The sequence below is a fragment of the Dipodomys spectabilis genome, unplaced genomic scaffold (genome assembly GCF_019054845.1).
Source record: "Dipodomys spectabilis isolate Male_0828 unplaced genomic scaffold, ASM1905484v1 ptg000081l, whole genome shotgun sequence".
NCBI lineage: Eukaryota > Metazoa > Chordata > Mammalia > Rodentia > Heteromyidae > Dipodomys > Dipodomys spectabilis.
In genome coordinates this window covers 1,720,028-1,734,945 of record NW_024870758.1, presented here as the reverse complement: position 1 = coordinate 1,734,945, position 14,918 = coordinate 1,720,028, and the positions used below count along the sequence as shown (strand labels likewise).

The following is a 14,918-nucleotide window of genomic DNA, read 5'->3' as shown; positions in this document are numbered from 1 at the left end:
ATACAGTAAATTGCTATCTAAATTTAAACCTTAAAAAATACAAACCAAGCTGGGCGCCGGTGGCTCACACCTATAATCCTGGCTACTCAGGAGGCTGAGATCTGAGGTTTGAGGTTCAAAGCCAGCCTGGGCAGGAAAGTCTGTTATATTCTTATTGCCAGTTAACCACCAGAAAACTGGAAGTAGCACTGTGATTCAAAGTTGTAGAGTGCTAGCATTGAGCACAAGAGCTCAGGGACAGCATCCAGGCCCTAAGTTCAAACCCCACAGCCAACCCAAACCAAAAATCCCAACAACAAAAATCCCACAAAAACAAACAAACAAACAAAAAAAACTGCTGGGCACTGGTAGCTCATGCCTATAATCCTAGCTACTCAGGAGGCTGAAATGGAGGACTGAAGTTTGAAGCTAGCCTAAACAGGAAAAATCCATGATTCTCTTCTCTCCAATTAACCACCAAAAAGCTAGAAGTGAAACTGGATCAGGTGGTAGAATGCTAGCCTTGAGCTCAGTGACAGTACCCAGGCCATGAGTTTAAGCCCCAGAACTGGCACAAAATAAGTTAATTAATTAAAACCTTAAAAAAAAAAAACTGTAGGGTACCAGTGTATAATTCTAGCTACTCCGGAGCTGAGATCTGGGGATTGTAGTATAAAGCCACCCAGGCAGTAAAATCTGTGAGACTATCTCCAATTAACTACCTAAAAGCCAGAAGTGGAGCTACGGCTCAAGTAGCCTTGAGAAATAAAATAAAAGCTCAGGGATAGTGACTAGACTCTGAATTCAAGCCCCAGGAATAGCATGTAAGCACATGTGCCCACACATACACACAAAACTATAATATTAAGAGATTGACATAAGCAAAAAATGAAAATTGCTAACCATTTGGTAATTAACTCTACGTATTTTTATTTATACATACTTTTAGTCTACATATTAGTCTATATTCTACATTTTTAACATACTTACGAATAAACATCATTATCCACAATGATTCCTTCAGCCAGATGAGGCCATGTAGTTGCTAAATGGAGTTCACTAAAAATAAACAAAACATGTATCCAAAAGCTTTAATATTGAACATATTCCTCTGATTCAGCAATTCTGTTTCTAGAAATGCATTCTACTAACCCAAGATGTACATACATGTATGTTAAAAGTGGTGTTAAGGGGCTGGGAAGGTGGCTCAGTGGTAGAGTGCTTGCCTTGCATGCATGAGGCCCTGGGTTTGATTCCTCAGCACCACATAAGCAGAAAAAAAAAAAGCCAGAAATGGAGCTGTGGCTCAAGTGGTAGAGTGCCAGCCTTGAGGGGAAGAGCTGAGGGACAGCGCCCAGGCCCAGAGTTCAGGCGCAGGACCGGACTCCCCCCTCCCCCCCACAAAAAAAAAAAAAGTGGTGTTAAGCTGAAAATAGTTCATTTAGCAAATGGCCATATATCCATAATGAAGTTAATGTTTTACAGATACAAAAACTCATACTGTACACAATAGCCCAAAAAAATAACCCAAACGTTCACTGATAGCTGAATAAGCAAAATGTACTCTACAGTAATATATATACAGTGGCAATTTACAACTATAAAAAAAAAGCATTAATTCATGTAACAAAATAGATGAACTTCAAGAACTCTATAATTAAAAGCCAATGCTGAGAGTAGGCTACAAATAAGAACAAAGAATAGACTAGTGTCTGCCCAGAACTGAAGAGGCTATGAAGGAGGTTTCGGAAAGGCAAAGTACATCTTTTTTCTTTGTTCTGAGTTAAACAGTAATGATGGTAGCATAGCTCTATAAATATAGAAACCATGGAACCATATACTTTAATTACTTTTTTTTTTTGGGACCAGTCATGGGGCCTGAACTCTGGGCCTGGGCACTGTCCCTCAGCTCTTCAGCTCAAGGCTAGCGCTCTACCACTTGAGCCACAGCGCTACTTCCGGCTTTTTTCTTTTTGCTTATGTGGTGCTGGGGAATGGAACCCAGGGCCTCAGGCATGCAAGGCAAGCGCTCTACCACTGAGCCACCTTCCCAGCCCCACTTTAATTAAAGACTAATTTTATCTTACTTTCGAAAAAAATCATAATACAAAAGCTAGTAGCTTTTCTATGTACTAATATCAAACATACTAAAAAAGAATCAGAAGAACAATCTTATTTATAATAGCTTCAAAAACATGTTACCTACGAATAAACTTCACTGTAGAGGTGAAAGATTTCTATAATAAAAACAATAGCGGAGCTTGGAAGGTGGTTCAATGGTAGAGTGCTTGCCTTGCATGCATGAGGCCCTGGGTTGGATTCCTCAGCACCACATAAGCGGAAAAAGCTGGAAGTGACACTGTGATTCAAGTGGTAGAGTGCTTGCCTTGAGCTGAAGAGCTGAGAGACAGCACCCAGGCCCAGAGTTCAGGCCCACAACCCGCAAAAAAAACAAAACAAAACCAAACAAAAAACAATAGCACTTGGTTCCATAGTGTAGCAATTATCACATCTGCTTTACAGGCAGAAGGTCCTGGCTTTGAGCACCAGTAAAACTATGATGTATAATTTCTGTCAGATGCTGGTGGCTCATGCTTACAATTCTAGCTACTTAGAAGGCTGAGATTTGAGGCCTGCAGTTTTAAGGTCAGCCTTGGCAGGAAAGTCCATGAGACTATTATCTCTAACTAACCACAAGAAAACCAGAAGTCGAGCTGTGGCTCAAAGTGGTAGAGCCTTGGGTAAAAGAGCTCAGGGACAGAAGCCAGGCCCTGAGTTCCAGTCTCATGACCAAGAAAACACACCAAAATACCAAAACTATAAAAGACTTAAGAAATTTAAGAAGATATTACATGTTGGAAAGACTCCCACCACATCCACAGATTGAAAGAAATACTATTGTAAAAATCGCTGGTGAGTTGGAGACTTAATACAATCTCCATCAAAACCCAAATGTCATTTTTCACAATATTAGGAAAAACAATCCTAAAATTCATCTGAAAGCACACTGAATAGCAAAAGTAATCTTGAGCAAAAAGATCAATGCGAGATTTATCACACTTTCTGACTTGATTATATTATGGAGCCATAGTAATGAAAACACCATGGTATTGGCACAAAACAAGACCAAGGAAAGAGAATAAAGAACCCAGAAAATAAACCCATGTGACTACAGCCATCTAATTTTCTACTACGATGCTACAAACATATACTGGAGAAAAGACAGCTTCATCAACAAATAGTGTTGGGAAAATTCAAAAGTAAAGAGTGAATAAGCAGGGCACCGGTGGCTCCTGCCTGTAATCCTAGCTACTCAGGAGGCTGAGATCTGAGGATGGCGGTTCAAAGCCAGCCTGGGCAGGAAAGTCTATGAGCCTCTTATCTCCAATAAACCACTAGAAAACCGGAAGTGGCAATGTGCACGAGGACAGCTTCCAATCCCAGAGTTCAAGCCCCATGACTGACAAAAAAAAAAAAAAAGAAGAGTGAAACTGATTTTTTTTTGTCTTTTACCCTCTTAAAAACTCAATTCAAACTCAAAGACCTTAATATAAGACCTGAAACTTTCAAACTATTACAGGAAAAGAAGCTAAGCACTTCAAGATATAGGCATAGTCAATGACTTTCTGAAACTGCCCAGGAAATAGGAGCAAGACTGACAAATGGAATTTCCTCTAGTTAAAAAGCTGTACATATAAGGAAACAATTACTAGAGTAAATAATAGTCTATAATATGGTAGAAAAATCTTTGCTGGCTATTTATCAGATAAGGGATCAATATCCAGGATACAAAACTCTAAAAAATTAATGGGTAAACCATGAACAGTTTTAAAAAGAAGTACAAATAGGTTCAACATCTTTAGCCACAAAGGGATTTAAATCAAATGATTGAGATTCCATCTCGCCTTATCAGAATAATAATCATCAAGAAAACAATAACAGTGAAAAGAGATAAAGAAGGTCACTACATACTAATTAAAGGATCTCTCCTTCAGGAGGATATTACAATTCTAAATATCTATTCACCAAACAATGGAGCACCCAAATTTATCAAAGAAACACTACTTTCCCTCAAATCCCATATAGATCCAAAGGCATTAATTGTTGGGGATTTTAACACACCACTCTCCCCACTAGATAGATCAACTCGGCAAAAACTCAACAGAGAAACCGCAGATCTAAACAGCTGCATAGATCAACTAGACTTAACAGACATTTACCGAACATTTCACCCAGCAGCATCAGAATACACGTTTTTCTCAGCAGCACATGGAACGTTTTCTAAAATAGACCACATTTTAGGCCACAAAGCAAACTTGTCTAAATTCAGAAACATTGAAGTTATACCTTGCATTCTCTCTGACCACAAGGGAATAAAATTAGAACTCAACACCAAAAGCCACCAAAGAAAGTCCGGTATCACATGGAGGCTGAACAACACACTGCTGAATCATGAGTGGGTCATGGAAGAGATTAGAAAGGAAATTCAAATGTTCATGCTATTCAACAAAAATGAACACACAAAATACCAGCTCCTCTGGGACACAGCAAAGGCAGTACTCAGAGGCAAGTTTATAGCTCTGAGCTCCTACATCAACAAATTGGAGAGATCTGAAACTAGCAATCTAATGACAAATCTAAACCTCCTTGAAAAAGAGCAGCAAGATAAACCCCAATCCAGTAGATGGAAAGAAATAATCAAAATTAAATCAGAATTAAATGAATTAGAATCCAAAAACACTATAGAAAGAATCAACAAAACAAAGAGTTGGTTCTTCGAAAAACTTAACAAAATTGACAGACCCTTAGCAAATCTTATCAGAAAAAGAAGAGAACACACCCAAATTAATAAACTCAGAGATGAGAATGGAAACATCACCACGGAAACAACCAAGATTCAGAACATTATAAGGGAATACTTCTCAAAACTTTATGCTAATAAGTTTGAGAACTTGACAGAAATGGACCTCTTCCTAGCAAATATTGACATGCCAAAACTAAACCAAGATGAGTTAAACTATCTTAACAGGCCCATATCAAGCATTGAAATAGAAACAGCAATAAGAGACCTCCCAGCTAAGAAAAGTCCAGGACCAGATGGTTTTACAGCGGAATTTTACAAGGCCTTCAAAGCAGAGCTCACACCAATTCTCCTCCAACTCTTCAATGAAATTGAAAGAGAAAGCTCACTACCGAACACATTCTATGAAGCCATCATAACCCTCATCCCAAAACCAGGCAGGGACTCATCAAAGAAAGAGAACTATAGACCCATTTCTTTGGTGAACATTGATGCAAAACTTCTCAACAAAATTTTGGCCAACCGACTTCAACAATTCATCCAAAAAATCATACACCACGATCAAACAGGATTCATTTCAGGGATGCAAAGCTGGTTCAATATACGCAAATCAATTAATATTATTCATCACATCAACAGGAGCAAGAATAAGAACCACATGGTTATCTCAATAGACGCAGAAAAAGCATTCGACAAGATCCAACACCCCTTCCTGATGAAGGTTTTGGAAAAATTAGGAATCCATGGAACATTCCTCAATACAATAAAGGCTGTATATGACAAACCTACAGCCAGCATTATACTCAATGGTGAAAAACTAAAGCCATTTCCTCAACTCAGGAACAAGACAAGGATGCCCACTCTCTCCACTTCTCTTCAATCTAGTATTAGAATGCCTAGCTACAGCAATAAGACAAGATGCAGACATAAAGGGGATCCAAATTGGGAAAGAAGAAATAAAACTCTCCCTCTTTGCAGACGACATGATCTTGTATTTAAAGAATCCCATAGACTCCACTCCCAAATTACTCAAGCTGATTCAAAACTTTGGCAAAGTAGCAGGTTATAAAATTAACCCCCAAAAATCAATGGCTTTTCTGTATGCCAACAATGAGAAAAGTGTGGCTGAAATTAGGAAAGCAACTCCATTTGTAATAGCCCCACAAAAAATAAAATACCTAGGAATTAACTTAACTAAAGAAGTGAAGGACCTCTATGATGAAAACTTTAAAATCTTGAAAAAGGAAATCAACGCAGAACTTAAAAAATGGCAAAACCTCCCATGCTCCTGGATTGGAAAGATTAACATCCTGAAAATGGCAATACTTCCAAAGGCTATCTACAAATTCAACGCAATACCTATCAAAATTCCACCCTCATTCTTCAAGGAAATAGAAGAGGCAATCCAAAAATTCATATGGAACAATAAAAGACCCCGAATAGCAAAAACGCTCCTCAACGGAAAGAACACTGCTGGAGGAATATCAGTACCAAATTTCAAACTCTACTATAAAGCCATAGTAATCAAAACAGCTTGGTACTGGCATAAGAACAGACCTCAGGACCAATGGAATAGAATTGAAAACCCAGAAATGAACCTACAGACCTATAGCCATCTAATCTTCGATAAGGGAGCTAAAACAATAGAATGGAAGACAGACAGCCTCTTCAGTAAATGGTGCTGGCAAAACTGGTTAACTACATGTAGAAAACTAAAGCTAGATCCTTATATATCACCCTGCACCAGAATCAACTCCAAATGGATCAAAGACCTTGAACTCAAAGCAGACACTCTGAAAACATTACAGGATGGAATAGGAGAAACCCTGGGTCTCCTCGGCTCAGGCCGAAATTTTCTGAATAGAGACCCGGAAACACAACAAATCAAAGAAAGGTTGGACAAATGGGATTGTATAAGGTTGCAGAGCTTCTGCAGGGCAAATGACATAGCTAGCAAGATCAATAGAAAGCCCACGGATTGGGAGAAGATCTTTACTAGCCATACAACGGACAAGGGTCTCATATCTAAAATATACTTGGAACTCAAAAAATTAAACCACCCAACAACAAATCCTCAAGAAACAACTGCCCAATAAGTAAGTGGGCGAAAGACTTAAAGAGAAGCTTCTCTGAAGAAGAAAGAAGGATGGCCAATAGACACATGAAGAAATGTTCAACATCCCTAGCCATAAAAGAAATGCAAATCAAAACAACATTGAGATATCACCTCACTCCAGTTAGAACAGCAAAAATCAAGAACTCTAACAACAACAGATGCTGGAGGGGATGTGGACAGAAAGGAACCTTACTTCATTGTTGGTGGGAATGTAAACTTGTTCAACCACTTTGGAAAGCAGTATGGAGGTTCCTCAAAAGACTCCACATAGAGCTCCCCAATGACCCAGCAATCCCACTTTTGGGCATTTACCCAAATGATCACAAACAAGGCCACACTAAAGCTACCAGCACAACTATGTTTATTGCAGCATTATTTACCATAGCTAAGATATGGAACCAACCCAGATGCCCCTCAGTAGATGAATGGATCAAGAAGATGTGGTATATATACACAATGGAATTCTATGCCTCCATCAGAAAGAATGACATTGCCCCATTTGTTAGGAAATGGAAAGGCTTGGAAAAAATTATATTAAGTGAAGTAAGCCATGCCCAAAGAAACATAGGTCCCATGGTTTCCCTTATTTGCAATATCTAGTATAGGTATGAGTCAAGCGGAAAAAGTCAGAGAATGTGATGTTAGGAAAACGAACCCTCAAATATGTATCTTAATGTTTTTGTTTCTTTCATGCATGTGTTTCTAACGCATTTATAATATTATTTCTTTGTTGCTTTGTATGTCCCTCCCCCACAGTGTAACCCCTGCTTTCACTATATTTGATGTCAGTATAACATGTGGAGGAGACGGGGACAAACAAGTAGTTTAAGGATTCAGGTGGACCTGTTGCAACAATGAGAAGTACAAAATGTCATGTCAAAACCAGCTTTACAATGTCGGTGGGGGGGGGAGGTGGGGTATAATTGGGTGGGGGGGAGGGGGGAGGCTGGGAAGGGAGGTGAAGGGTAAACAAAGGAGGAGGCTGCAATGCTTGGTAAGAAATGTATGCATTTTTCTGCCCATGTAATTGTAACCCCTCTGTACAGTATGTTCTCAAATAAAATAAAATAAAGTTAAAAAAAAAAAAAAAAAGAAAACAATAACAAATGCTGAAGAGGATACAGGGAAAAAGGAGTCCTTATGCACAAATGGTATGAGTATAAACTAGTGTGGCATTATGGAACTCAGATGAAGGTTTCTCAGAACTAAAACTGGAATTACCATAGGATCCTCTATATCACTCTTGGATGTATACACAAAAGAATTGAAGTCAACATACATCTACACATTCAAGTTTACAGAAGTACTAGTTACAATGGCTAAACTATGGAATCAAACTTAGGTGTTCATTAAAAAATGGATGCAACTATTAAGGGAAATAAGCCAGATTCAGACAAATATTGTGTGTTTCCTCTCATATTTGGACTCTGATTAAAAAAAGATGAACATAAAATGACTACTGGGGGATGACCAACAGGAACTGGGACAGGGAAAAAGGGGAAGACTGACTATGATAGAAGTAAATTGCATGCATGTATAAAATTAATCCATTTAAAATTTTTTTCAAGCAAGTTGATATTGAGAAAGGATAAAAGGTTTAAATGGCCTAGTATATTGTATGTATGTACAGAAATATCAAAGTAAGACCCTTCACTTTTTACAGTTAATACATGCTAACAAAAATTGCTTTTTAATGAAAAATTGCTGGGAATTAATAGCTCACACCTATAACCCTAGCAACTCAGGAAGCTGAGATCTGGGGACTGAGGTTTAGAAGCAATCTGCAGGGCTCTATCTGTGGTTAATCAGCAAAAAGCCAGACCTGGAGTTTTGTTAACAGTTGTCCTGAGTTGAAAAAGTTGCATGATAGCTAGAAGCCCAGAACAAAAGGAAAGGGAGGGAAGGAAGTGTGGGAGAGAAGAAGGAAGGTTGGTTGGTTGGCTGGAAAAGTTGATTGGTTGATTCCAGTACAGAAGAAGAAATTGCAAACTTTCCTACAAAAGCCGAGAGAGTAAGTATTTTAGGCATTCTGAGCCATATACAGTCTCTGCTATATTCTTCTGCTTTTCTTTTTTCTTTTATATTCCTTAAAATTGTAAAGCAAGAAATTCTAAGCTCACTGGACATTCAATGGTAAGACTACCGGGCAGACTGAGCTACAAGCCAGTTTGTCAACCTCAGACATATATTTTCATAAGAAAACTTTAAAGAAAGCAAGGTATAGTTCTCTATTTCCACTATTACATTCATTCTAATAACATAGTTATTGGAAGTATGATATTATTACAATTAATCTAAACTTATAAAGTAAAATAATCCTTTAAATGATAGCTTAAAGTTCTCACCTAATAGGATCTTCACAGGCACCAAATGGTAACTTGCCAAACTCTAGACCTCCAACTTCTCCTCCTACAAGGGCATCTATATCTGAACAAAAGAAATGTGTGTTTTTTTTAATTATTTGGCAAAAGTAGAGAAATAAGGATCTAACATACTTAAGTCCTTTGAAAAAGTATAGCTTTAAAAGTGTCTTTTTTAATTTATTTTTTAATTTTTTATTGTAAAGATTCTATACAGAGGGTTACAGGTACATGAACAAGGTAATGAGTACACTTCCTATTGAGCATTGTTACTCCCTCTGTTGTTTTCCCCCACCATCCCTTCCCTCCCTACCTTCCCCGAGATTCTTCTTTTTTTTTTAATTGTGATTAAGTGATTACATAATTTCCCAAATTTCACAGTATTGTGGAATAATGATGCTCATTTAAAGTCACAAGTTCATTCTAACTTTCCTGGAGCAAATTGTCTATCACAGTCTATAACATATAACAGTGTACACATATACACCATACATGTGATCAGCAGCATGGGGATATTTAGTAGTGGTTCGACCAGATGAGTGGGAGTTGTTTCTTAAGTCCTGTTAATTTTGTCATATCACCTAACATTTTGGATTTAGCATCCACTTATCAGGGAGACCATGTACATTTGTCTCTTTGCTCTTGGCTTACCTCGCTCAACATGATTCCTTCTAGCTCCGTCCATTTCCCTGCAAATGCCATTATTTTGTCATTTCTTATGGCTGCATAATATTCCATTGTGTATAGATACCACAATTAAAAGTGTCTTTTAAACAGTACGTATAGTAAGGCAACAAGTTAGAGCACAGTCTAGCATATTCAGTCAAATATTAAAGATTTCCCCTGAGAGCAAAAACACAAGTAAAAAGACCCATTTGTTTCCTATTATTCAGTTTCTCTCCAGCCAGACATTCTAAAATTTACCCTCCTAAAATATTTCTTTCAAGAAATGTTCAAGAGAATATTATTCCTATGAATTTTTGTATATTTCTAAGGCTAATATATAACCTAAAAAGAAATTTTTAAGTATTAAAATTTTACTCGTCAACCTACATTCATCAGTTTTGCTGTCAATAATTTCTGAATAACAAACTAGCATATTTGACATCACTTATAAAATATTTTAGTTGATAGTATATAGATTTGAACTTCTGGAAAAACATTTTTTCCAATATGAACAGTCTATGATAATAGACAATATTTTGTGCCAATCCTAGAGCTTGAACTTAGGGCCTGGGCATTGTCCCTGAACTTTTGTGTTCAGGCTAGTGCTCTACCACATTAGCCACTGTTCTTGGCATTTTGCTAGTTAACTGAAGATAAGAATCTCATAGACTTTCAGGCCTGGACCATCTTTGAACTGAAGCTTTTTTTTCTTTCCCCAGAGCTGAGGACTGAACTCAGGGCCTTGTGCTCACCAGGCAGGCACTCATCTGCTGAGCTAAATCCCCAACCCTATCTTTGAACTGTAACGCTCAGATCTCAGCCTCCTGAGTAGGATTACCAGCATGAGCCACCAGCACTTGGCTGAGGCTAGAGAATTTTTAGAGTAAAGCAGTCTCCTTAGTTTAATTCCTAAGGAACATTTTCAAATACTTCCTAGAAGGGCATTTAAAATAATTTCTCTCTGAAATAATACAGATGGTAGTTATTATCTAGTAATTCTTAAAAGTCTATTGCAAAGTTATAATCATTGTTCTGATTTGCTTAAATCACCCTAGACAATTATTCATATCTTTAAAACTAAATTACTAAAATTAGTCATTAAGTGTGGCTTAATTACTTAGCAAATATTTTCCAATTACGTTTCTTCTAACTAAAGAACACAGCAAGCCAATGCTAGTGGCTCACACTTGTAATTGCAGTTACTCAGGAGGCTAAGAGCTGAGGCTCACGATTCAAAGCCATCCCAGGCAGAAAAGTCTGTGAGACTCTTATCTCCAATAAACCACCAGAAAACCTGAAGTGGAACTATGCCTCAAAGTGGTAGAGTACTAACTAGCCTTGAGCAAAAGAGCTCAAGACAGCACCCAGACCCTGAGCTCAAGCTCCACAACTGACAAAAAAAAAAGTATTGTTTACAATAACAAAGATGACAATGACTGGCTTTATTAAAGAGCTTCAAATTTTCATTATGCATTTGTATAAATTACTAAGTTAAAAAAAGTTATTATCAAGCTATAACTGTACAAAACTGTTAACTCAAAAGCTGAAACATAGCCAGCACTAGGCCAAAGTTTAAGCCCCAGGACTGGGGGGAAAGATAACAAAAAAAACAAAAACAAAAAACCCCCAAGAAGTTGAGATACAAAACTATAGAACCAGGAACTGGAGTTTGATTACTTATATGAATGCAAATTTGATCCCTTTGTGACCAGGTGACTGAAATCAGGCCAGTTATATTCTTTAAGAAACTTAATATTTGGCTGGGGAATCATGCCTATAATCCCAGCTTCTCATGAAGCTGAGATTTGAGGATCACAGTTCAAAGCCAGCTTTGGCAGAAAAGGCTGTAGGATCCTAACCCAAATGAACTAACAAAAAGCCAGCTGGAGGCATGGCTGAAGAGGCAAGAGACCTGGTATTCTAGCCCCAGTACTGGCACAAAAAAGGGGAAAAAAAAGAAAAAGGAAAAGAAAATTTTATAGTCTCTAAGAAACATACCAAACCTATCTCATAGTAAATGAGAATTATACATAACAGTATATAAAATGCCAACAGAGTGGATAGTTCACATTATGAATCAGTCTCTTACCCTTGTAAGAGAAAATGCTAAGAATTCAATCCACTGAAGGAGGTTAATATTTTTATTTGAGTTTAAAAACTTTGCTGGGTGGGCTGGGAAGGTGGCTCAGTGGTAGAGCGCTTGCCTTGCATGCATGAGGCCCTGGGTTCGATTCCTCAGCACCACATAAGCAGAAAAAAAAAGCTGGAAGTGGCGCTGTGGCTCAAGTGGTAGAGTGCTAGGCTTGAGCTGAAGAACTGAGGGACAGCGCCCAGTCCAGAGTTCAGGCTCCACGACTGGACTCCCCCCACCCCCACCCCCAAAAAAAAACTATGCTGGGTGCTGGTGGCTCATATCTGTAATTCTAGTTACTCAGGAGGCTGACTTCTGAGGACTGAGATTAAAAGTCAGCCTGGTCAGGTAACTCGGTGAAACTCTTATCTCCAATAAACTACTCAGAAAAAGCTGAAGTGGCACTGTGGCTCAAGTGGTAGAGCTCCTTTGCCTTGCGCAAAAAGAAGCTCTGGTACGGAGCCCAGAGCCACCGTTCAAACCTATGATAAGCCAAAAGAAAAGAAGAGAAAAAAAAAAAAGAAAAGAAAATTAGCAATAGAATATTTACAAAGACCATATTAGCAGTTAGAATTATAATACTAAGGAGTTGGGAATGTGGCTTAGTAGTAGTGTTTGCTGGGTGGGCTGGGAAGGTGGCTCAGTGGTAGAGCGCTTGCCTTGCATGCATGAAGCCCTGGGTTCGAGTCCTCAGTACCACATAAACAGAAAAGGCCACAAGTGGTGCTGTGGCTCAAGTGGTAGAGTGCTAGCCTTGACCAAAAGAAGCTCAGGGACAGTGTCCAGGCCCTGAGTTCAAGCCCCACAACTGACAAAAAAGAAAATGAAAAAAAAAAAAAAAGAATTATAATGCTAAGATTCTTATTTTATTTTACTTTGGTAGCACTGGAGTTTGAACTCAAGAGCCTCTGCTTGCTAGGCAGAACCTTTAACACTTCAGTCACAGCCCCATCTTGCCCTTGAGTTCTTAGACTAATAGCACATCATATCATCTTAGGAAATTTTTCTGCAGGAGGGGGTACTAGTGACTGAATCTACCATCTTCACTAACATATACCATAGTCTCTACCTCAGGAAATCTTTAATTCTGTTTAATAATGGCCTGGAACAAAAAGAAAAAGAATTGAAATTGGAATGTATTAGCTACAAATTGTCCAGTGTGTATTATTATCTAGTATTATTATCTAGCTGAGACTTCTGGCTAATATAATTCATATAGATATATTTTTTTTATTGTAAAGATATTGTACAGAGAGGTTACATTACATGAGCAAGGTAATGAGTCCATTTCCTATGGGGCACTGTTACTTGCTCCTTTTTTCCCTACCATCCCTTTCCTCCCCACTTCCCCAACTCCCTCCGCGCCCCCCCCCCACCAAGTTTTCAACATAGTGTCTTGTACATCTCATTGTTACTATGGTTCAACCTGTATCCTTATTTCAGTATTTTGTTTTTTCCCTTCCCCTCTCCAAATTAGAAAAATGTATATAAAAGATGCAAGGCACCGGAATCAAATATAGTGAAAATAGGGGTTATACCATAGGGAAGAACATACAAAAGAAACACAAAAAAATCATACAGTACTGGCTAATATAATTTTTAAGCTTAGTTTTCATTTCCCCTTGCTATAGTTTACATGAAGTTCTTTTTTTTTTTTTTAGATGAAGTTCTTTAGAGCTAAAAATCACTCAATAGTATAGAAAACAGAGTAGTGGTATATGTAACTGCTCAGAGCCAAGTATGAACTATGTTAATTTTAATATTATCCCTGGACTACCAATTGTTTTTAATCTTACAAATGGCTGTAACAAAAACAAACAAAAATGTAAGTTCTCTTTGGGAGGTATAGACTAAAAAGTACCTTAAAGATAGAAACATCAAAATGTAAGTTTATTGTATGTATATATGTATATATATGTATGTATATATGTATATATGCTGATCCATACCTACAGTGTTTTGTGTATTGGTTATTCTTGAAATAGGGTCTCTCTTTTTGCCTAGGCTTTTGATCTTTCTACATTTTAGACTTCCTGTAGTAGCTGGGATGACAAGAGCAGGCCACCATACCCAGCTTCTCATGAACTTTTTTGCCTAAACCTTTATCTTCCTGATCTCAGCCTCCTGACTTAGATTACAGGCATGAACCGATGTGCCTAGTATATTAGATGTGACAGACTATAATTATATGAACATACTTATAACAGCAGATGGACCCATTGCAATAATGAGATGTACAAGTCATTATGTCGAAAAAGAAACTTTACAACTTTGGGGGTGAGAGGGGAAATGGGAAGAGGAAGGGGAAACAAAGGAGGCAGCGACAATGCTTGATAAGAAATGTACTCATTATCTTGCCCATGTAATTGTAACCCCTCTATACGGTATTTTCACACAAAATAAATAAATAAATAAACAATATAATTGACTAATACTAAATATAATTATATGAAATATACAGAAATCAAAACTCATATAATTAAGTTATATGTTCATCAAGCTGAGCTTTTTTTTAACTTAATACCCTATCAAAAAAATAATACCCTATCAAAATTTGTGTCATTTGCACAACCTAGCATATTACAATAATGAATGATTCTTGAATGAATTAACTGATTAATAACTAAAACAAGCAACATTTTTATATAATGCATCTTAAATGTCCTATAGTTTCTACACTGTGAGAATACATACTTTTTTTTCTGCTTTACTTAGCTTTTTTTCAAAATCTTTCTATAAGGTTTCCTGCATATCTATTCTCAGCTTGAGAGTGAATTATTAAAATAAATGCTTTTTAGAGTATAAGAGAATTCACCATCTCATAATTTATAACACATGATTATTCACAGCAGAGAATGCTTTATA

General features: G+C 37.5%; 1 protein-coding gene across 1 annotated transcript in view; it reads right to left on the bottom strand.

Moving 5' to 3' along the window:
• Rab3gap1 (RAB3 GTPase activating protein catalytic subunit 1) overlaps positions 1–14,918 on the bottom strand; it is a 79,446-nt gene that overhangs the window by 23,776 nt on the left and 40,752 nt on the right. Inside the window, exons 9-10 of the mRNA XM_042683434.1 lie at positions 9,242–9,323; positions 970–1,038 (exon numbers count right to left, since the gene is read on the bottom strand). Coding sequence (XP_042539368.1) covers positions 970–1,038; positions 9,242–9,323 — 151 coding nt within the window. The remainder of the gene's footprint in view (positions 1–969; positions 1,039–9,241; positions 9,324–14,918) is intronic.